Raw genomic sequence first — 21,649 nt, forward strand, 5'->3', positions numbered from 1 at the left:
TAGTTTTTAACTTGGTATAAACGCAGTAGGCCCAACAAGTATCGCCGCTTTCCAACACTGGTTTCTGCGGCTTCCAGGTGAATTCCAAAAACAATTTCAATTGCACCAACGACTTCAAGCCGCTGAAATGGCCAATGTGCGCTGTTTACACAAGTTAATCCGCCTACAGAAGCTGCTGCTGCCCCTCAGTAAGTAGCCAAACACCTGCACCGCAACTGTAAGCCAATAATTATGAATCTGCGGTCATTACGAAAGAGAGCCCGCAATCGAACAGCTGTTCGATCGAGTAGTGTGCGCGTGTGAGTGAAAGAGAGAAGGGGAAAGGACGGGGGGAGTGTTAAAAATTCGACTGCCAATGCCGGCGTAAATTTCTGAAGTTTTTTCCCAAATTGTTAATGTCTAAAAAACACAATTGAGTCGTGTAATTTTGCTTGAAACTCTGGAGCTGGAGATGGAGATGGAGCAGGAGCAGGAACAGGCGATGGATGTGAGGACGCAGGCGGATCCCAAGGAGGCCGCCAATCTGCTGCAACTCATCAAGCAGCTGCTGGTGGAAAAGGCATACGACGGCGTGCGAATGCTTTTCAACAGCCCCAACGAGGCCGAGAGGAACACCCGCCAGTTGCCACTGATTGCCATGGATCTGTACCATGAAGTGTGTGCCGGAAATATCAGCGACATTGTGTACTCCGAGGAGCCCGAGTTGTTCGACTGCTCCGACGAACTGTTGAAGGTTCTGGCCAAGTATGCTCCGTTGCAGGAGTTGATGTTGGAGATGATGGAGCGCGTGGAGGAGAGCTCCAGTCTAGCCGTCTTCGGGGCCCATCTGCGCGCCTTGCAAGTTCTTCTGCAGCGGCAGGGACGCGACAAGCCGCAGGCCGTGGAATGGTGCCTCCAGAGTGTGTTTACTCGCATTAAGGAACTTCCTCTGCCAGACTATCTCTCAGAGGGCTACGACGAAGCCCAGGCCCGACTGATTGAGCAGCAGGAGCAAGTGGAGGACCTGCTGGCCCACTACATAACCGTAGGTCTGTTTCGGCAGCCACTGTTCACCGAAATCATGGAGCAGGACATACGTCCGGACGCCCAAATCTTTAGGGACTGCACCATGAACCGCCGCAACATCTTCACCTGTTTCTTCATACAACTTCTGGGACGCCCGCTGGCCCTGCTCCAGTTGAACATCGAAAAGGAGGACATGACGCGCACCTATGTCCATCAGGTGGTTGAAAGTCTCACGCAGGATGCCAGCAAATGCCTGGGCGATCCCTACTACCTCCTCAACTTGGTGGAAATGCGTGCCAGGTGGCAGAGAAAACTGGATGCCACCAAGGGCGTCTACGAGATGAGCAGCCAGAATCTGTTCCTCATCGAGGAGAAGCTGCCGCTGCACGCAGTAGCCATGTACTATCATTCCTTGTTCGTGGGAAACCAGATGCCCTTTACCGCACCCAGGATCTACGCGCCGCAGTTCCTCTTCGAGACTATTGCCTATTTGGCGGAAGTTCTGCTCAATCAGCAGGAGCCATCCCTGCAACATTGTGGTCTGCGTTTGGAAGAGTATATTCTGTCCATCTTATCGGAACCTGTGCCCTCCACATCCCTTCAGCTGGACGTCCATAAGCGCTTCTGCGAGGCTCTCTGCAAAATTGTGGGGTACTCCCCGGAGGTGTCTCTCCGCCAATTGGGTCTGCATGTTCTCCGGCAGTATATCTTGGCCTTCGAGGATCAGGGAAAGTACCTGATACTCAAAAACCTTCTGGAAACACTCCAGCACGACGGACTGATGGGCTATCTCAGTGGGATGTACAAGGATCTGGTGGATGAGGCTTTCATAAAGTCCCCGCTTCTGCCGGAGGTCTTCAGCGGAGAGCTGTTCCGGGAGATGCTGCTGCTCTGCGTTTGTGTCCTGCCCCATGATGTGAAATCGGATCTTCTGCTGAACGCCGACCGTCTGTGCAATGCGCTTAATATTTTGCGCTACTTTGCGTTGAGAGACAAGGAGAATGTGACTGGCTTCTGGCACGTTCTACCGGAAATCGAGAAGCGAATGCTAGTGCCGCTGGGCAAGGCCCTGGACTTCTCGATGGCCCACTACAAGGCGTATAAGGAGCGAGTGGAGAACGGACAGAGCGCTTCGGACGATGCGCTGATGCAACGCCAGCTAAACATGCTGGCCGTGAACATCTCCAATAGCGGAATGGCTGGCGGCGATGGCGACAACCACCTGCCCGATATCGGACGCACGGAGAAACTCGAGGTTCTGGCCAGCTCCATCACCAGCTTGGAAACCCTGCTGGGCCTCTATCTGCGCGCCAACGAATGCATCGAGCTAGCCGGTCGCAAGCGACGGCTTCTCTCTGATGCCTAACTTTTAATTTTTTCCATAAAGAAAGCGAAATGATTACAGTAAACAGTATATGTAAACAGAAACGAAAACGAAACTGAAATTGAAACTGATTCTATGTGGGTTTTGGGGTTCTTGGGGGTCTTGACTTTGGGGCGATAATTAAGCGGATAATTGAGCCAGTTCTGGGGTGCTAATAGCTACAGATGGCATCTGTATTGCGAAACGGCTAGAAGTTTTTATTTTGGCAACTGAGAATGTTTATGTGAAGCACTTGAAACTCACTGGGTTAACTCTTTATTGCAGATGCACAAAGTTCCAGATTAGCGCCCTTGCAACCCAGACCTCTCACCTTCCTGCTGTCTAGGAGGTATGCCAGCGAGGACAAGACCACCAACCTGGAGAGTTTCCGGGCGCGAGAGGAGCAGCGTGAAAAAGAGCGGGATGCGGCCGATACAAAAAAGGAAGCTGCCGGTGGAGGAGGAGGATCAGCAGGAAGTGGAGCCGGTAGCCAGCAAGACGAGGCTAAACAGGCCAAGGTGGATGCCATTAGGGTCAAAATTTTAGACGCCGCGTTGCAGCATGTACCGCAGCATGGCTGGTCCCGGCAGGCCATTGTCCAGGGTGCCGAGGATAGCGGCTATCCCAGTGTGGTGCATGGGATGTTTCCCGAGGGGGGTTTCGCTCTGGTGTCCCACTTCAATGGCAAGTGCAATGCTGAGTTGGTGGAAAGTTTGCAGAGAAAGACAGACGATGGGAAACTGGAGGTGGAGAACCCAATGGATTTTCTGGTGCAAGCTGTCCGGCAGAGAATGGAGATGATAGCACCCTACAAAGCACAGTGGCCCCAAGCCATGGCACTGATTGCCCAGCCTCAACACGCACCCACAGCCCTGGCCCAGGTTCTTACTCTAGTCGACGACATTTGCTACTACTCCGGAGATCGATCCGTAGATGTAAGACGATCCTGGCTATTGGAAAGTGGTATTGAAATATTAATTATTTTCTCTATTGCAGTTTGGTTGGTACACGCGGCGCGTGGGCTTGGCCACCATTTTGAAAATGACAGAGCTGTACATGCTGCAAGACACCTCGCCAGGACACGCTAATACGTGGGAGTTCCTTAAGAACAGAATGGACGAGGCCGTGCAACTGCAGATGATGCTTAACCAGACCGAGGGCATGACGCACACATTTCAACGTTCCTTCAATTCAGCTTTCGTAACGGTGAGGAACATTTGGAAATTCCACAATTAACCATCCACTCAAGTCTGAATTTTTTTCACAGGCACGTAATATTCTGGGCCTGGGATATAATCGCAACTAGCAGGAAAAGTCATAACCTCGAGTACCGCAGGAAGTCCAAAGATAAATGATTCCGGTGGGAGTGACACTTCTCCCACCTGGGAAACTACACTAATGTTTACGTAAATCCATTATGTATATATGTGCATATAAGTACACCTTTATACAATCGTATTGTTTAGTTTTTGTGGTTTTAAATGGGGGCTTTATAATAAAAACACTTCACTATTTTCGAAAAGCTTAAACTTATTTTTCTAATTTAACGCTTTTGCAAAAATTGCAACAGACAACTTGTTAGTATTCGCACTCGGAATGGGGGGTAAACAGAAATGGGGAACATTTTTTGCACTCGTTTGTTTGTCGATTCTATTAACGTAATAATTTGTATGTGAATGAATCACTTTGTTTAAGAAATGACCTTAAGTACAAATTATCTTAAAACTATTTTGTTAAAAACCCATTATTCATACTCTGAATCATACTTTTTTGAACATTTAAAAGGACATCAGTTTCCTTAATTTATTAAAAGCTTAAAGACTGAAGATACACATCGCAGAATCGCAGATACACATTGTTTTTCTACATATAGACGTTGGGGAATGAATACACTATTTTCAAAAGACAACCAAAGACAATGACTGCTGTTCCAAGGTTCTATTATCTTGGGATCAGTTGTCTTTACCTTTGGTTAGTCCTCTGAAATTTCCCCTTTTAAGATTTTCTCACAAATGAATTTCGGCCTGATAGGGTCACAGAACTTTTTCTTTTTCTGATGCTGCTTCTGGTGTTTCTGGTACTCCTCCTGCTGGATACATCAGCACCGAACATATCCTGGAAATCGGCTGATTTGTACGACTTTTCACTGTGTACGGACATGGTATCTGCCATGGCCTTAAACTTTTTATTTTCATCACTGGTCCTGTAATGCTTAACCCGCCGTTTTAATATTTTGCCGGTAGGGTCTAACCTGAAGGTGTCCGGGTGTCGGGACATCCAGGTTGCACTATTCCTGGAGTCGAAGGGCGCAAAGAAGAGTTGTGGTATTTCGCTGGCCAAGTAGTTGCCCGTGCGTGGCTTTTTGGGGGTCATACTTGTTCGGGTACTAGATTCCTTCGAATTTCGCATATTTCTGTATAAGCGTGACCTAAATTCCTTACTGGGATTCCCCCTGTCTGAATATGTGAATGGGAGTTTAGGGTCAAGCAATTGTTTGGAATCGCCATCAAACATTGATGTACTTGGCGATGATTCGTCCGGTGCCGTCACTTCCGAATATAAATCGGAAATGTCTCTGACCAGCCAGGGAGATGCTTTTGTTTTTTTCCTGGTGAACAGATCTTGAAAGTCCAGTTCGTTAAGGGCCTTGAGAAGATCCGTAACGGAAACAATGTCACTACTGCCTCCAAATAGGTCTTTCAGCAGTCGCACCAGTTCATCTTGCTCCCCCAAAAGGCACAGAATGTTACCGTGATCATCACCATTCCCATACCATTTGTACTTTCTGTTTAGTAGCCTCAAACGAAAGATGTAATCCTGCATCATCAGGAGCAGTTTGCTCAGAGTCTCTGGCGCCAAAGGAGCAATGACATCACCTCTCCTATTAAAAATCGTATTGCCAGCAGTAAAGAAATCCTGATCTGGGTAGCCAGCCAGGGGTACCTTAAAGGTGCGCCTTTTTCGGGATATCGTCATTACTTTCCCGTAGTTTGCGTGGAGTAACTGGATCACCAAATAATGGGCAGCTTCCGGGGAACGATTCAACTTGGCGGCCATGGCGAAAATAGCCTCTCGGTTCATTTCCAGCCAACGGGGTGGTCCGACGACGCAGGGATTTGGCAATGTCCTCGGATCCTTACCCCTTATCCAGGGATGCTCGTACTTTGGTTTACCGCCCGGCATCGCATAGCCACCCAAGGGACAACATCTAGATATGGTGCGTACCGGACAATGGGGACAGCTGTATGGGATTGTCGGACAGGGCGTCTGGCTCAGTCGACAGCAATGAATGCACATGTTGGGTCCTTGCTAAGACGTTCAATTTCGAATTTTTAGAGGCCGTGGCGCTCAAAAGGACCAAGTTCCAAATAAGCCAGATATTTGCGAAGTCTACACCTCCACAGGTGGGGACGTTCATGTTGAAATGGCAATTCAATGCCAAAAACAAAAAATTAAGCAATTGAAAAAAGTTTGTGGACTAGAGAAGTTGACGCAAACGGCAAAGTCACAGATTAAAAAACATCAGATTGGTAGTCCTCTTTGCCCCATACCCTTAAAAGAATAAAACCTTTTATAATTGTTTTAAACTTAACATTAATATTTATTCCCAAGTAGGGTTGTGCTAGCTGCTATATAGCTTTGTCGTAATTGGGTTTTGATTTCTAGAATGGGGTGTTCAATAGTTTATCATATTGCACTTAAATAATGGTTCCATTGAAGAGTATGCCCTTCTAGAATCCAACTTTACTGTAGAGGCTCCAAGTACGCTTCTTCTTGGCAGGGCAACGTCTCCACTTTACTAAAATAAAAGAGTTCAGAAAAGCTACAATCTTAAAGCCATCAACTCACCTGTGGAGAATGTCTTCAGATTCCTTTGTGGAGTCCAATGCTTCCTGAAGTTGCTGCAACCTTTGAGGGACTTCGTTAGTGGCACCTATCATGGCGCCCAGCCGCTCCTTGAGTCCAGAAAATGTGGGTCTGTGGGAGGGAACGGAGCACCAGCAGCTCTCCATTAAAGCAAACCTGGGAAATAAAGCTATTTATCTATATCCTGATATGGCTTATTTATTTAATAAACTTACATTTCATCCGTGCAACCATCGGGACGTTTCATGCGATGACCCTGACGCAGTAGCTGCAGAAGATCGCCAGGTGAAACTGAGGGATACGGCATTCCTCCCAGCGTGGTGATCTCATAGAGTAACACTCCAAACGACCAACTGAAAAATTTACTTATTTAAATGGATATTTTTTTATAGCTATTTTTATTAATCTACATCAATTCATAGCAAAAAATAGGTTTTTGTCCAATTTTCTAAAGGACCTATTTGATATTTCAAAGATTGCATGGGAAACATAATATGGCCCCAAGCAATGGCTATATCTTTGCCACTAGGCAACCAATTCGTCAGCGAAATGTCCTAAACTATTTGCAGAAAGATTCTCCACAAATCTGCATCAAAATCTAGGAACGATTTTTTTTTCGATCTTTTCTCAAATTTCTTAGGGGATCCCCTTCAAATTATGAAAAATGTAAGGGGAGCCATATTTGGCCCACGGCGATGGCCATATCTTTGCCAAAAGTCATCCGATTCTTGAGCGGAATACCTTAAACGATTTCTAGAAAGCTTCTCCTCAATTCTGCATAAAAATCTAGGAACAAAATATTTTTTCCATTTTTTCTCAAATTTCCTGGGGGATCCCCTTCAAATTTTGAAAAATGCAAGGGGAGCCTATTCGGCCCACGGCGATGGCCATATCTTTTCCAAAAGTCATCCGATTCTTGAGCGAAATACCTTAAACGATTTGTAGAGAGATTCTCCACAAATCTGCATCAAAATCTAGAAACAAAATATTTTTTCGATTTTTTCTCAAATTTCTTAGGGGATCCCCTTCAAATTTTGAAAAATGAAAGGGGAGCCTATTCGGCCCACGGCGATGGCCATATCTTTTCCAAAAGTCATCCGATTCTTGAGCGGAATACCTTAAACGTTTTCTAGAAAGATTCTCCTCAATTCTGCATAAAAATCTAGGAACAAAATATTTTTTCAATTTTTTCTCAAATTTCCTGGGGGATCCCCTTCAAATTTTGAAAAATGCAAGGGGAGCCTATTCGGCCCACGGCGATGGCCATATCTTTTCCAAAAGTCATCCGATTCTTGAGCGGAATACCTTAAACGATTTGTAGAGAGATTCTCCACAAATCTGCATCAAAATCTAGAAACAAAATATTTTTTCGATTTTTTCTCAAATTTCCTGGGGGATCCCCTTCAAATTTTGAAAAATGCAAGGGGAGCCTATTCGGCCCACGGCGATGGCCATATCTTTTCCAAAAGTCATCCGATTCTTGAGCGGAATGCCTTAAACGATTTGTAGAGAGATTCTCCACAAATCTGCATCAAAATCTAGAAACAAAATATTTTTTCGATTTTTTCTCAAATTTCCTGGGGGATCCCCTTCAAATTTTGAAAAATGCAAGGGGAGCCTATTCGGCCCACGGCGATGGCCATATCTTTGCCAAAAGTCATCCGATTCTTAAGCGGAATGCCTTAAACGATTTGTAGAGAGATTCTTCACAAATCTGCATCAAAATCTAGAAACAAAATATTTTTTCGATTTTTTCTCAAATTTCTCAGGGGATCCCCTTCAAATTTTGAAAAATGCAAGGGGAGCCTATTCGGTCCACGGCGATGGCCATATCTTTTCCAAAAGTCATCCGATTCTTCAGCGGAATACCTTAAACGATTTGTACAAAGATTCTCAACAAATCTGCATCAAAATCTAGGAACGAATTATTTTTTCGATATTTTCTCAAATTTCCTAGGGGATCCCCTTCAAATTTTAAAAGATTCAAGGGGATCCATATTCGGACCACAGCGATGGCCATATCTTTGCCAAGTGTGATCCGATTCCTGAGCGGAATACCTTGAACGAATTGTAGATAGATTCTCCACAAATCTGCATCAAAATCTAGGAACGAATTATTTTTTCCATTTTTTATCAAATATCCTGGAATGTCTAAAACGATTTGTATTAAAACATATGACCTATTTCAAAAAATTGGAACAGCAAACATGTTCATATTATGAAGCCTTGCGAAAGATCTTTAAGTTAAAGATCTTAAAAGTTTTGTAGATCTATTTTTTAAAGTTATTAGCATCTTTAAAGTTATAAAATTGTTTATCGTCTTACACATCGCTTTGGCTGGTGTACACTTGATGGGTGAGTGACTCCAGAGCCAGCCACTTGATAGGCAGTTTGCCGCTTCCTCCAGATTTGCGATAGACATTCTCGTGGTAGACATCCCGACTTAATCTAGATATAATACAGTAAATATTTAAAAAAAACCGAGTTTTTAAAATTACTCAGTAAGTATTACTCACCCAAAATCAGCAATTTTAATGCTACGATCCAGTGAAATTAAAACATTTCTGGCTGCAAGATCGCGATGAACCACTTTGTTTTGAGCTAGAAATTCCTGGAAAAAAGATAAGAATTATTTTTAGGCTTTTTAGAATTCTAATCATTACCATTCCAACAGCCACTTGTTGAGCAATATCAAGTAAATCCGCATATTTCAGAGGAACTCTTGTTAAATTCTTGTTGGCATCTGTTGAATCCAAAGTGTTAAAATACTCTTTGTTCTCAAAAATGCGTTGCTTGTTTGGCTTCTCCTCTTGGGTATCTGAAGATTTTGTAGGATGAGCACCTATATTTTCTATATCCTCCAAACCATAACCCTGATTATTTGCTGCATTGGTGATTCGAGTTAAAGTGTAGGTTTCCACTCTACTGCTAGTTTTAGTCTGATCAGCTTCGCTTTCCTCTTCCACGGTGGACAGCATAGAGACATTAATGTCCTCAATCCGATCATGAATGGAGCTACGGTTAGGTCGATGAAAGCGGCGCTTCTCAACATTCTCTTCTATATTTTGCTTAATCCCAATGGCAGTACCCTCCTGCCGGAATTTCCATTCCTCCCTAAAATAATTGTTAAATTATATGCAAGTTTTAAAAGGATATAAGACTATTTATCCCCTACCTCAGAAAGTTCTGTAAACTTCCAAGACTGCAATATTCAATGAGCAACATCATTCGTTTGCTACATCGAGTGGAATAGCCCACAATTCCAACAATATTCGGATGTTTTCCCACCGCTTTCAGCATCTGTATTTCGCACTTAAAGGCATACACGTCCTCCTCGTTGGGCTCGTCTGAAAGAAGAGGTTTTAGGCTTAAGGATAAATATTGAATATTTTATAATCCTACCTTTTAGCAGCTTGACTGCCACTTGTCGTTTTTTGTATACTCCTCGTCGCACCAAACCAAAAGCTCCCTCGCCCAGGACATCCTGCAGGAGCACCGAACGCGGTTCCACCTCCAACTCGTCAATGATGTCCAGGCTCTCGTTAGCCGACAGAGTCACCAATCCCAGACCACTGCTATCCATTATGGACAGGTGAAAATCGCTGGCCTGATTCCCGACAGCCTTTCCATCTTTCGACTCCATTTCCAGGGCTTGGCAATCCTGTCGATTCCGCCGGCATAGGGTCAAGGAGCAGAGCATTACAATGCAAAAAATGGGCACAATTATGAAGATTATTAGCTTGGCCAGGTTTCCTCCTATATAGTGAGTAATTAGAGTAAAGCTTTAATAGTTTTTTTTATATTTTTTTGGGTTACCTACCACTTAGCCAAGATTCAAATGGTTCTTTTATGAGGTTCAAATGTGTTATATTTGTTCCTCCCTCGGATTCTGCTATTAAATACACGTCGAAGCTCGGGCCTTTTACTTCGATCTTTGGTATGAAAAAGTGGCTCAAGTTTTTGTCCACCGTGTAGTTCAACTTTGAACCACCCACATACAAGTCATAAATTAGCAAGGTGTAGTTGTCCGGCAGGTGAGTGGGACGCGCCCAAGTGATATTTAAGGCTAAGGTGTTTGGTAGATATTGCTCCTGCAGGACACTTAAATTCTCCGGCTTGTGGGGAGCTAAAGTATGGGCTTATTAACGAAATTTTCAAATGATTTAAATAGATAACTTACAGCAAAGCCTATAATTAAAGGGATACCACTCTAAGCAAGTGGGCACCTCTATCGTGAGCCATTCCACTTCACTTTCCAATCGGTTCATTATATTTACTGTCCTTACGCCGACTAAATAGTTTTTTCCAAACTCCAGATTCTTCAAGGTGTGTCTGTTTTGTTTTGTTAGCTTTATTGAACCATAAAACAGATCATTGGTTTGGTATTTAGATAAAATATAGTACTCACATCACGAAAATTCTCAACCTTAGGTTCGTCCATATTAACGCTATTTGTGGAATAGGATACCATGTCAAAAAAGCAGTTCCGCTCTTAAATAAAATTATTATTTAAATACATATAAGATTACAATTTGTTTGAAAACCAACCTGCTGATGGTTGCCACTCAATCTCGGCAGATATATGCTGCAGATCCCCGGGCTGGGCATCAAAACCACCCAGAACAACAGCTCCCATTTTACTGGGCTGATAACCGCGCTTGAGAGTGGCAAATTTGAGATCCTTGGCTATAAAGGAATAACTTCCATCTCCATGTACAGCCAAAGCAGTAACATTGTAACTGCAATTGGCTCTTAAATCAGGCAACTCCAGAAAATTGTCATCCGACTGAAACATACATATTTTATTTAAAAAAAATATTTTTTTTGTATTTCATAATATTTTCTTTACCAAGTAAAGGATAGTCTCATCAAAATCATTGTTGGCAGTATCCAATTTGATTATATAGGTGACGTTTGGAGCGGTATCGTTTCCTTTGCTATGTTGCACCCAATCAATGCGAAAAACCAGCTGGGACTCCGTGTGACATTGCATCTGAAGCTGAAAGTTGTCCTGAACTTTCCGTAGTGGAGCAGGAGCAGTGTCATTATAGCGACAATCCCTAAAGCACCCCCGAAAGTCCTGTAGAAAAAAGATTAAAATAATTTTTCTAGAAAAAAGCTAACCAGCCAGCACTTTTGAGGCTGAGCACCTGGACACATACGTACTTTTTCTCCAATTTCAATGCAATTTTGTGTACAGGAGGTTACATTGAGCAGAGTCTCGTCCTCGGAGATCTGGGACAATCGCATTAGTTGACCTTGATTGGTACCCACAAAGAACCAGAACAGAAATGCATATCTGGCATAAAAAATCACCATATTTCCCAACTTGCTTGAGAATAAATGTCTTTATGTGTTAACCCCTTTTTAAATTTAAGTTTTGTTTTATTCCTTAAACTAAGTGCACTTTGAATCTAGCTTGCTTTTTTGTTAATTTTTTTTGTGTGTTAAGCTGGAAAATTATTTTTTTCACTTTATAAGATCAATAGGAACCTCCGTCCTTGGTTTATCTGATCAAACTGAGACCCAAAATCGACAGAGGAATACGGTGTATAAAGAAATCATGATAAACGGTGACTGGCTGAATAAATTTTGTGCTATTTTGTTTTGTTTTGTCACTTCTTTGGCGGTATTTCGCCGCTCTGTTCCATGCAATGGAGTGGATCGGCCTAGGGGTCATTTGAAATGCAAAACCTGGATCGTCACTTTGTAATCGTAACGACAGAAGGAATTGGGAAATTTCTTTTCCGAACTTCCATTACGTTAGCTCGTTGGAAATGTAATAAAATATAAAATAGTATTGAGAATTACTTTAATAAGCTTAAATGGATTTTAATAAGCTACACTTCTAATACGTCTACTGGGTTCCATTTTAATTTTGGCGGCCAACATTGTTTATCGATAAAAAGAAAGCTTAAGTGTTGTAAAATATAATAATTGTTGTAAAAACCAGTTTGGCGCTAATTTTAAATGCATTTTGCATGAATCACTCAAAACAGCCTTAAAAGAACATTATTTTTTTAATTTAACTCCAAATAATGTGTTTTACTTTTTGAAAAAAATATATGAGTTTTGTAAAGAAAACATAAAAACAATTTGAAATGCACCTTTTAGCTCATGACCTCAGATGCCACTGCGTCAGTTTATATGGCTTTAGAACCCACAATTACGGCGTCTGACTCAATTGTTGCATCGAATAATACCCATATGAGGATCTCATTGCTCTCTGACTTTGCGCACGCCGCTCGGTGGTTTATTTACAAATTGAACGTTCGCCTCATCGGTTCTGCTCTCAAAATGCGATAACGAACCATTACGTGTGTAAACAATAAAAAAGCGTGCGACTTTTCCAAACAAAAAAAAAATAAATGTAACCGAGAGACTCTCTCGTCATAGCTTTTGAAGGTAATTGGCTTAGATGCATATATTTTTATATTTATAAAAATAAACATACAAGTGGAGAAATTTGTTTTTTTAATGAAAAATATCCTTGGTGATCCAAATATTCCAATATGATTATTTTAAGAGCATGCCACGGGTTAACGAGACATAACTCGCAAGTTGTTTCGTAAAACAAGTTTCGTTCTTTCTTAAATAGCGTTTCTTACGCTATTTAAATATAATTTGAATATAAAAATTACTTCGAATTGAACTATCTGTAAAAAGTATTTAAAAATCTTGTAAATGAGTGATTTTTATGAATTCCCTTAAAAACAACATGATGTCCCAAAGCTTATCTTTTCAAACCAGTCATATCATCAATTGAATATAAAAGTTAATTGCCTTAATTTGCAAAACAAGTTTTGTTCTCATTTTAATGACATTTGACTTGGAAAATCGCTTGTAATTATTACATCAATTCTAATAAAAGTCAATGCATGGAACCAGAAAAATGAAAACAAAACTCAGAAAGTGTGATTTCAAGCAAACTTTTTCATTTGCCGGCCAATGCCCATGATAAGAGTGACGATAATTGCAACCAGACGTCTATTTAAAGTCATCGAGATTATAAGAATTTTTAACCACCCCAAGCAAATAGCCATTAACTTGCCAACATTCTTTTTTTTTTAAGTTATTTTGTTAACAACTGTTACCGATAGGCACCGGTTCGCGCCATCGACGGTTACTGATAAGGATAAGAAAAAAGTAACTAAAACATTGGAATTTTTTTCAGTCGCTGGAGGACCGTCCTTAAAGTCGCTACTTAAACATTTTCAAGTTGTCAAGTGGAGAGTGCTTAAATATTTTAAACATGAAAATCGAGTGGGCTCCCAAAAATGTTCCAATTGAACGAAGGCGGCAAGTATTTGCCATGGCTTTCTTTATTATCTCGTTTATGTTGCTTTCCCTGGGCTCTTACTTTCTGACGGCTGCTTTTCTGGTAAATTAATATTATAAATTTAATGATCTTAATGGATCTAAAAGAAAAACTATATATTTCCCCAAGATCTATGGCGGTCTATACTTGCGCACTCTAACCATAATTTATTTGGTTTACGTTTTTGTGGATCACAGGAGAACCCACTCTATAATGGATGGCAATGGGTGAGCTTAAAATCTTAGCAACGATAATAAAAAATAGTTCATAAAATTAAACCCTTTTTAGCCTGAAGATTTTCCGTAATAATTGGCTATTTCGGCATTATCGAGATTACTTTCCCGTGCAGTTGGTCAAAACCGCCGAACTTCCCCCGAACAAGAACTATATCATGGCCAGCTTTCCCCACGGAATTCTGGGGTAAGCTTGTTGACTGATAGCGAATCTTATCGATTCGCCTCAAGTGACGAAACTTTTGTATACACACTTATGTAAATGTTGAAACACCCGATAGGACTGGCATTTCCACCAACATGGGTCTAGACATCTCCAAGTGGCTGGAACTATTTCCTCAAGTCAGGCCAAAGGTTGCCACTCTTGACCAGAACTTCTTGACCCCCATTGTTCGAGGACTGTTGAAATCCTGGGGCTTGGTTTCCGTATCCAAGGAGGCTCTCGTTTATTTGTTGACCAAATCCAATGATCCAAAGCATAAGGACAATCGAGATGGTTTTACTTCCAATGCGGTTGCCATTTTGGTGGGTGGTGCTCAAGAGGCACTAGATTCCCATCCAGGACAGTACATTTTGACTTTGAGAAACCGAAAGGGATTCGTCAAAATGGCTATTCGAACGGGGTGAGTGAAAATTATTATGGAAATTGATGGCAGAATCTCTCTAAAAAACTCTTTTATTGCAGTTCCTCAATTGTACCGACATTCTCTTTTGGCGAGGTGGACATTCTTGACCAGGTCGCTAATCCACCTCACTCCAAGGTTCGTCATTTCCAGGACTTCGTGAAAAAACTGACTGGAATTTCGCCATTGGTGCCAGTGGGCCGAGGAATCTTTAATTATAGTTTTGGCTTTCTGCCCAATCGGCGTCGCATCGTTCAAGTTGGTGAGTCTTAATTTCTTTAAAAAGTTATTTTTAGGTACTAATGAAAACTTCAATTTTAGTTGGTTCCCCTATTGATGTGATTAAGAGCGATAAGCCCGATCCTGCCTATGTAGATAAAATCCACAATCAAGTCATCGAAGCCCTGGAGAAGATGTTTGTCCAGTACAAGGATAAATACATCCCAAATGCCAAGAATACCAAGCTGGTTATTCACTAGTCAACAGAATTTTTATCTATATTTTTAATGTGATCAAATAATGCTTTATAAGCATTAAAAATCAGAACAATTTATTACTTTTTTAAGTTGCAGTTTTGTTAGTTTTTCGTTGTCATTTGTAAATAGGGATACATTTTTTAAATAAAATAGAATCAATCGATAAATTATTGAACTTTATTGCCGTCACTAAAAGCTTGAATTTAAGTCGATTGTCATCGATAGTTTTTAGTGTTGATTAAACAGTTAATACCAAAATCAGTTTGAAATTGGGGCAATATAATTTGAAAAGAAATAAAAGCATTTTCTTGGCCGTAAAGATTTGATTTTTCTGATAATTTAAATGGATTAATAGAGATTGCAATGAATTAAAGGCTTATCAACATTTAAAATAGTTTATAAAGAACAGAAAACAGGTTTCACTGTTTAAAAGTGGTTGGACTTTGCCTTTTTAAACATGATTACCTTGTTAGAATCAATTGTTTCATCAGTCACTAAAGTTTTAGTATTTAGCTAAGTCTAGAGTCTAGACCTCTCAATTAGTACCTATAAAATTCGCATTCAAATCTTAAACTCTAATCATAGTGACTCACCGAAAACACAAAATAAACTTAATTGAATCACTCAACTCTTTAACTCAAAAGGTGCTATAATTCAAAAGACGATATCTGTTGTTGGGAATAGCCGCATACCTTTGCACCAAATTAAAGGTGATTGCCGATTACCAGACGTCAACTGTAAAACAACCTTTATCATCTTTATCACTCTAATCGCAAATTCCCATCGCCCCCAAACAGAGACCCAGACCCAGTAGCTGGTATATGTATGATTAGCCTACTAATGCGGGCGCCCGACATCAGAACTAAAGCCGATAAGGATAAGTATAAGTTAAATGCACAGCAAGCTGACCGTCGCTGGCTAGCATATCATTCAGTCGTGGGAGAACCATCGATAGAGCAGCTGGTGGATTATTGAACAGTATTGGACTGACAGCGACTTTGTAAAATGAAAATCGAATGGGCACCACTTCGAGTTCCTTTGGAACGTCGTCTTCAGATTGTGGTGACAGCATTTTTTACCTCCATGCTGTTGGTGCTCTTATCAACATCATTTCTAATAATTGCTGGTTCTCTGGTAGGATATTTTCGATTTATTAAAAAATATTTATTTATAAAAAAACTAAAAAACACAATCACACTTTCAGATCTATGGAGGTCTTTTGCTGCGCAGCTTGATGTTACTGTACTTGGGTTATGTTTATCTTCACCATAAGAAAACCCAATCTGTTGTGGATGACAATGGGTAAGTTTTTTCCCCAAAGACAGAGGGAAAATTGACATCTTGAACCCTATTTTTAGCTGGATGATAACTCGGACTAATCGCTTGCATCGGTACTATCGCGATTATTTTCCAGTGGAGCTGGTAAAGACCGCCGATTTGCCTGCCGACCGCAACTACATCTTGGCCAGCTTTCCTCATGGCATTCTTGGGTATGATTACTGACAACCAATCTTATCGATTTATTATAAATAGACACTGATTCGGTTTGCAGTACTGGCATTGGCATTAACATGGGCGTCGAGATCTCCAAGTGGCTGGAGTTGTTCCCCCAAGTGCGCCCCAAACTGGGAACTTTGGACCAGCATTTCCACGTGCCTTTCATGCGAGAGGTCCTGCGCTGCTGGGGCTTGGTATCGGTGTCCAAGGAGGCTCTACTTCGCATGCTCAGTAGATCAAATGATCCCAAGCACAAGGACAACAGCGATGGCTTCACCTCCAATGCAGTGGCCATTCTTGTGGGTGGTGCTCAGGAGGCCATGGACTCGCATCCTGGTCAGTATATTTTGACCTTGAAGAACCGCAAGGGTTTCGTCAAAATGGCCATTCGTACAGGGTTAGTATTTACCTAAAAATTATTTAATTTTTTTAATAATTCCATTTTAACTTCAGCTCATCTATTGTTCCCTCAATTTCCTTTGGCGAAGTGGACATCTTTGATCAAGTGGCCAATCCCCCAGACTCTCTGCTTAGGAAGTTCCAAAACGTTGTTAAGAAAATCACTGGCGTTTCTCCGCTGATTCCCGTGGGCCGGGGTTTCTTTAACTATACCTTTGGATTCTTGCCATTCCGACGACGTATCGTTCAAGTTGGTAAGTTGATTTATGACCCATACTTAGCATGATGAAATCTTAATCTTGAATGTTTTTCTCAGTTGGTTCACCAATTGATGTGGTGAAAAGCGATCAACCTGATTTGGAATATGTGGACAAAGTTCATGGACAGGTCATTGAGGCCATTAAAGTATTATTTGAAGAGCACAAGGACAAGTACATTCAAAACTCCAAGAATGCCAAACTTATTATACAGTGAATGTATATATTTCTTGAAATTTAAGACTAATGTGATCATTTTATTTTAGAAAATGTCCTATACATCAACTGCAGATTTGTTGTAAAAGATTCATTAACGGAAAGCAATATATAATACATTTTGTATAAAATTTTATTGAATTTTTTGATTAAAGTTTAAACAAAAGACAAGGTCAATGACTAATCTGCCCTTTGTCTTAATATTTTAAATCAATAGTGACAAATGCAATTCGAGAAGCTTGAAAATATATACAAAGTGTCATGTAATATCATCATAATGAATCAGCGATTCTGAATGAATTGTTTAATGAAGACACCCGACTGATAAGAGCGACACAATCCCAAGCTGGCAATACAAAAAGTGGATTGAACTCCTTATCAATAAACCATGTATTGGGGGGTAAAAATTCGGCTGTTGCGAAGTGTTATAGTAAGCATGTTGTTCTAAAGGTCGTAAGTGATTGCTGATATCGGATCGGGTTGCCCATATTAACATTAGAATCTTACTCCTGCCCCCAAGACCCCAATTTGAAACTATGGCTATGATTCAACTTGAGGGTGTACTGAGATCCTAATCAGAAATTTACAGCCACTCAATGGAAAATACTATTACTCTATAAACCTTCCTTATCAGACTGATACGATGACTGATTTGATTATAATTTGTGCAAATAAATTTGTCTCATAAATGGTCCCATGTGTCGAGCATCATCTGATTATGACGTAATATTACTCTATACATATATGCTCAAATCATCCTTATTGAATATAATTTGTAATACATACTTATGCAAAGTCTAGTGCCTGTTCTTTAGTGATTATCAGTTTCTTATCGCTGAAGAGAGGTTCTCAAGCGGTTACTATTACGAAGAGGCTGTCTGCCGTATTGATAAGGATAAGTAGACCCATTACAAATGGGAAATACATATGCTGGTGCCGATTCTCTGGAGCTCAGTTGCTGGACAATCGCCGATAGAGTCGGAGGTGCCTTTTAAAAATCGGTGGAAGATTCATTCAAGAGAAGACACCATGAAAATAGAATGGGCTCCGCTCAACATTCCCCTGGATCGGCGTCTTCAGACCTTTTTCACGGCCTTTTTCACGTATACAATATTCTGGTTGCCCATCATATCGACATTCTGTACTCCGTTCCTGCTGGTAATATTTTTGTTCTTGAGTTTTTAATAAAACATCCAAACATGAGTGATTTTAAGGATGTCAAAAGATTTCCCAGTTGAAGTGATAAAAAGTGATTAAAATCTTTTAAATAATTCATGCTTGAATCAACTCGCATTTCAAAAAAATGAAATGTGCATCATGACTTAAAACGTTGATGTAAATTATCTTGTAAATGATCAAACAAAGTGTGTAATAAATCAACAAAACTCTTCAAAAATCACAATGTTTGAAGTGTTAACACTTTAATTTCAAGAGTCTTATAACGTTGATAAACTATAATTCCTAAATTATTATTTTTTCTATATTCAGTATTATAGTGGATTCTATTTGCGGACCTTTCTCTTGATCTACTTCGTTTACATATATTGGGATTATAAGAAACATTTTGGCATCATGGAGGGCAACGGGTAAGAGAAATATATATTATAGATTATAATATGAAGAGCCCTCATTAATTTAATTCCCTTAGCTGGTTAGTGGCTCTTTTTCGAAAAAATCCAAGTTATCGCGATTATTTCCCGGTGGAACTTGTAAAGACCGCCGAGCTGCCGCCTGATAGAAACTACATTCTGTCTTGTTTTCCCCACGGACTTTTGGGGTAGGTACTTTAGATTAAACACAAGCTTAAATAACTTTTTATATTTTTATAGAATGGGTATTTGTGTTAATATGGGAATGGATATTCCCAAGTGGCTGAAACTGTTTCCCCAAGTTCGCCCAAAAATTGCGACTTTGGATCATCATTTCAAAACTCCATTCTTACGGGAAGTCATTCGCTTGTGGGGAATGGTGTCTGTTTGCAAGGAGTCCTTGGTCTATCTGCTCAACAAGTCGAATGATCCTAAGCATGAGGACAATCAAGATGGATTCACATCGAACGCAGTGGCTATATTAGTTGGTGGAGCCCAAGAAGCCATGGACTCGCATCCTGGCCAATACGTGTTGACCCTCAGGAACAGAAAGGGCTTTGTCAAGATGGCCATTCGAACGGGGTGAGTAATTTTAAACAAATCTTAAACATGATGTTAATTCTATTAACAATTCAGCTCATCAATTGTTCCCACATTTTCCTTTGGGGAGGTGGATATATACGACCAGGTGGAAAATCCTCCGAACTCCAAGCTTCGACGTTTTCAGAATGCTGTTAAAAAATTGACCGGAGTTTCGCCCATTATTCCCAAAGGACGTGGTATATTCAACTATAGCTTTGGTATCCTGCCTTATCGTGGGCGTATTGTCCAAGTTGGTAAGTCCTTAAATATTAAAGTAGTTGAATTTAATCCTTAACCAAATGATTTTTTAGTTGGAGCCCCCATTGATGTGGTTCAGAGCGATGAACCCGATAGTGCCTACGTTGATGAAATTCATGGGAAGGTTATTGAGGCTCTGGAAAAGATTTTCGAGGACTATAAGGACAAATACATACAAAACTCCCACCGAACCAAGCTGGTTATCCAGTAGCCCTAAAACAGGGACTACTATAAATTGTGATTTTATCTAGAACTTAAGGGGGCAGGATGGTTTCAGGGGCTGAAAAAAAGCACATTTTTGCGATTTTTTTTCTCATTTCTGAGTGAACGAAATGATCCATTTTTTTTACACGATAAATGGCTATATTTGTAGAGTATTTAAGAATATTTTTTATTAAGAAATAATTATTATTTATTCCGTGACGGCAGTCGGCCGGAGTCGCTTCAAAAAATTGGTCTCTTGCGGTGCGTAAAGTCTGGCCTTACAGTGTTATCTAAAATCAAAAAATTGAATTGATTTACTTAAAATATTTGTTTCTTGTGCGGATGAACGAAACCATTTTGAAAAATATGCAATTTTGGATTTTTGGCGCGGTTTCAAAGTCAAAAGTGCCATTTTTACATAAAAATCCGTCCATTTTTGCCCCTAAAAAAAGTAAAAAAAATTTTTTTAAAAAAAAAGCGCTCGTTCATCCGCAAGTATTTATTGTATTAAAGATGTGTACAAAATTTTATTAAGATCCGAGAATTACTTTTTGAGTTACGTTACGCACCGACTTGAAAAAGTTGTTTTGAGCAAAACGCGTCTAAAGTTTTAAAAGCAATGGAAAGTATATGGAGAGAAAAAAACTAGAAAATCGGTATCTCAGCAAGTTTTAGTCCGATCGACATGAAACTTTCACAGGATATTCCTAAGATAATGTTCTATTATATAAAAAATTTCTGAAAAAAAAAATTTTTTGAAGTCTCAAACCATCCTGCCCCCTTAAGAAAACACACTTTTTAAACCCCAACAACACACAGGACACACACACAGTACAGAGATTATTTTTAACGAAAGCGCTTTTTTTGTTGTTTTCCTTTTATTAATTACCAATTAAATTTGTTACCTTGTATGTACTTATATATACAAAAAGAACAAGGAGCTGGATTCTCGAATTTTTGGAAAAACTTAACTTAATTTCGCATTTTGTGCCACGACGATCTCATTCATCTTAATCTCGTTTATCAGATTTAACAACTATAAGGATTTCGTGCTACGCTAGGAATGAATCGATCGCAGAATTCCTTTTTCAAAGGTACAATTTCATTAATTTAGCAACAAATCAATATTTATTAATTTTTGTTTACTAGCTTTCCGTTCTTGTTAGAATTTTGTATTTGGTTTTTAACGCTAAAGCAATAGCAATATTAGAAAGGGGGAGATTTGGAAAATATTTAGATTGAATGAGATTACTAGTTACTTGTAGTTGGCTTCATTATTCAATGATAGACTTTTAGATTTATCTACAAATATTCAGATATTACGAAAAGTATTCGTCTAGATATATACTTTTAGAAAGGAACACTTGGCATAACGTGGGTTCTCCATTTATTTTTGTATTTTATATTTTCACTGCTTTTTAGGGCTTTGCTCTTTAGTTTCTATTATTACTTTTAATTTGTTAAATAACAGTTAGTAAGCCATTGAAAGATACACCATAGAGCAATATATATATTGCGATTGTTGTACTCCTGTAAGGTGGTTGTCATAAAAGCATTAATTTTGAATTTGACGCTTCTTGCAGTTAGTGGTTTTCTGATTATACTGGCTATAGGATGGAAATTTACATTCACCATCGCACTCCGGTTAAATTTTTATCTAATTTGTTCGGCCGAGGCAATACAAAATATGTAATTGGCATAATTGTATAGTGAGTGACATCCTCATAGCCCGGATGAACATCCTACGCGATGCATATAGATG

The 21,649-nt window shown here is 40.1% G+C and overlaps 7 protein-coding genes across 8 annotated transcripts; 5 read left to right on the top strand and 2 right to left on the bottom strand.

Annotated features, from left to right (window-relative positions):
- Nucleotides 1-28: 28 nt before the first annotated feature.
- LOC6496039 (ubiquinone biosynthesis protein COQ9, mitochondrial) lies at nt 29-3,897 on the top strand. The gene is made up of 4 exons (XM_001960062.4): nt 29-188; nt 2,654-3,303; nt 3,365-3,574; nt 3,636-3,897. Exons 1-4 carry the CDS (start codon nt 128-130, stop codon nt 3,672-3,674), a joined length of 960 nt encoding a protein of 319 aa, XP_001960098.2. The 5' UTR covers nt 29-127; the 3' UTR covers nt 3,675-3,897.
- Nucleotides 203-2,444, top strand: LOC6496038 (glomulin). Its single transcript, XM_001960061.4, has one exon. The coding sequence runs from the start codon at nt 452-454 to the stop codon at nt 2,369-2,371; it is 1,920 nt and encodes a 639-aa protein (XP_001960097.2). The 5' UTR covers nt 203-451; the 3' UTR covers nt 2,372-2,444.
- A 234-nt stretch (nt 3,898-4,131) lies between the features above and the next one.
- Nucleotides 4,132-5,861, bottom strand: LOC6494561. The gene has a single exon (XM_001960063.4). It carries the CDS (start codon nt 5,663-5,665, stop codon nt 4,364-4,366), a length of 1,302 nt encoding a protein of 433 aa, XP_001960099.1. The 5' UTR covers nt 5,666-5,861; the 3' UTR covers nt 4,132-4,363.
- Nucleotides 5,862-5,945: 84 nt separating this feature from the next.
- On the bottom strand, nt 5,946-11,869 carry LOC6494560 (tyrosine-protein kinase receptor torso). Its single transcript, XM_001960064.4, has 14 exons — nt 11,402-11,869; nt 11,085-11,315; nt 10,784-11,021; nt 10,644-10,726; nt 10,416-10,584; nt 10,056-10,361; nt 9,638-9,991; nt 9,411-9,582; nt 8,899-9,349; nt 8,752-8,846; nt 8,561-8,683; nt 6,451-6,588; nt 6,218-6,391; nt 5,946-6,167 (listed from the first exon to the last, which is right to left on the bottom strand). The coding sequence occupies exons 1-14, from the start codon at nt 11,552-11,554 to the stop codon at nt 6,113-6,115; spliced, it is 2,742 nt and encodes a 913-aa protein (XP_001960100.1). The 5' UTR covers nt 11,555-11,869; the 3' UTR covers nt 5,946-6,112.
- A 620-nt stretch (nt 11,870-12,489) lies between these two features.
- Nucleotides 12,490-15,052, top strand: LOC6496040 (diacylglycerol O-acyltransferase 2). Its single transcript, XM_001960065.4, has 7 exons — nt 12,490-12,640; nt 13,410-13,616; nt 13,683-13,780; nt 13,842-13,973; nt 14,068-14,409; nt 14,472-14,671; nt 14,731-15,052. The coding sequence occupies exons 2-7, from the start codon at nt 13,488-13,490 to the stop codon at nt 14,886-14,888; spliced, it is 1,059 nt and encodes a 352-aa protein (XP_001960101.1). The 5' UTR covers nt 12,490-12,640; nt 13,410-13,487; the 3' UTR covers nt 14,889-15,052.
- A 382-nt stretch (nt 15,053-15,434) lies between these two features.
- Nucleotides 15,435-17,390, top strand: LOC6496041 (diacylglycerol O-acyltransferase 2). 2 transcript variants are annotated; one of them, XM_032451333.2, is made up of 7 exons: nt 15,435-15,595; nt 15,683-16,019; nt 16,090-16,187; nt 16,244-16,375; nt 16,438-16,779; nt 16,836-17,035; nt 17,098-17,390. In XM_032451333.2, exons 2-7 carry the CDS (start codon nt 15,891-15,893, stop codon nt 17,253-17,255), a joined length of 1,059 nt encoding a protein of 352 aa, XP_032307224.1. In that variant the 5' UTR covers nt 15,435-15,595; nt 15,683-15,890; the 3' UTR covers nt 17,256-17,390. The 2 variants fall into 2 exon arrangements, with proteins under 2 accessions (XP_032307224.1, XP_001960102.1); XM_001960066.4 differs by lacking the exon at nt 15,435-15,595 and having other exon boundaries at nt 15,677-16,019.
- An 803-nt stretch (nt 17,391-18,193) lies between these two features.
- Nucleotides 18,194-20,821, top strand: LOC6496042 (2-acylglycerol O-acyltransferase 2). Its single transcript, XM_032451332.2, has 6 exons — nt 18,194-18,412; nt 18,743-18,840; nt 18,903-19,031; nt 19,084-19,425; nt 19,480-19,679; nt 19,737-20,821. The coding sequence occupies exons 1-6, from the start codon at nt 18,284-18,286 to the stop codon at nt 19,892-19,894; spliced, it is 1,056 nt and encodes a 351-aa protein (XP_032307223.1). The 5' UTR covers nt 18,194-18,283; the 3' UTR covers nt 19,895-20,821.
- The last annotated feature ends 828 nt before the right edge of the window (nt 20,822-21,649 follow it).

Source organism: Drosophila ananassae, chromosome 3L, assembly GCF_017639315.1.
Source record: "Drosophila ananassae strain 14024-0371.13 chromosome 3L, ASM1763931v2, whole genome shotgun sequence".
Classification (NCBI taxonomy): domain Eukaryota; kingdom Metazoa; phylum Arthropoda; class Insecta; order Diptera; family Drosophilidae; genus Drosophila; species Drosophila ananassae.

Excerpts from the sequence above, each read along its gene's own strand:
- LOC6496039 (XM_001960062.4), top strand. The coding sequence starts at position 128 with ATGGCCAATGTGCGCTGTTTACACAAGTTAATCCGCCTACAGAAGCTG. Across the intron at positions 3,304-3,364 it reads CCGGAGATCGATCCGTAGAT|TTTGGTTGGTACACGCGGCG; the intron begins GTAAGACGATCC and ends TCTCTATTGCAG. Across the intron at positions 3,575-3,635 it reads TCAATTCAGCTTTCGTAACG|GCACGTAATATTCTGGGCCT; the intron begins GTGAGGAACATT and ends TTTTTTTCACAG.
- LOC6496038 (XM_001960061.4), top strand. The coding sequence starts at position 452 with ATGGAGATGGAGCAGGAGCAGGAACAGGCGATGGATGTGAGGACGCAG.
- LOC6494561 (XM_001960063.4), bottom strand. The coding sequence starts at position 5,665 with ATGTGCATTCATTGCTGTCGACTGAGCCAGACGCCCTGTCCGACAATC.
- LOC6494560 (XM_001960064.4), bottom strand. The coding sequence starts at position 11,554 with ATGGTGATTTTTTATGCCAGATATGCATTTCTGTTCTGGTTCTTTGTG. Across the intron at positions 10,362-10,415 it reads CTTTAATTATAGGCTTTGCT|CTCCCCACAAGCCGGAGAAT; the intron begins GTAAGTTATCTA and ends CCCATACTTTAG. Across the intron at positions 6,168-6,217 it reads TCTGAAGACATTCTCCACAG|TAAAGTGGAGACGTTGCCCT; the intron begins GTGAGTTGATGG and ends CTTTTATTTTAG.
- LOC6496040 (XM_001960065.4), top strand. The coding sequence starts at position 13,488 with ATGAAAATCGAGTGGGCTCCCAAAAATGTTCCAATTGAACGAAGGCGG. Across the intron at positions 13,974-14,067 it reads TTTCCCCACGGAATTCTGGG|GACTGGCATTTCCACCAACA; the intron begins GTAAGCTTGTTG and ends AACACCCGATAG. Across the intron at positions 14,672-14,730 it reads GCGTCGCATCGTTCAAGTTG|TTGGTTCCCCTATTGATGTG; the intron begins GTGAGTCTTAAT and ends CTTCAATTTTAG.
- LOC6496041 (XM_032451333.2), top strand. The coding sequence starts at position 15,891 with ATGAAAATCGAATGGGCACCACTTCGAGTTCCTTTGGAACGTCGTCTT. Across the intron at positions 16,188-16,243 it reads TCTGTTGTGGATGACAATGG|CTGGATGATAACTCGGACTA; the intron begins GTAAGTTTTTTC and ends CCCTATTTTTAG. Across the intron at positions 17,036-17,097 it reads ACGACGTATCGTTCAAGTTG|TTGGTTCACCAATTGATGTG; the intron begins GTAAGTTGATTT and ends TGTTTTTCTCAG.
- LOC6496042 (XM_032451332.2), top strand. The coding sequence starts at position 18,284 with ATGAAAATAGAATGGGCTCCGCTCAACATTCCCCTGGATCGGCGTCTT. Across the intron at positions 18,841-18,902 it reads GGCATCATGGAGGGCAACGG|CTGGTTAGTGGCTCTTTTTC; the intron begins GTAAGAGAAATA and ends TAATTCCCTTAG. Across the intron at positions 19,680-19,736 it reads TGGGCGTATTGTCCAAGTTG|TTGGAGCCCCCATTGATGTG; the intron begins GTAAGTCCTTAA and ends ATGATTTTTTAG.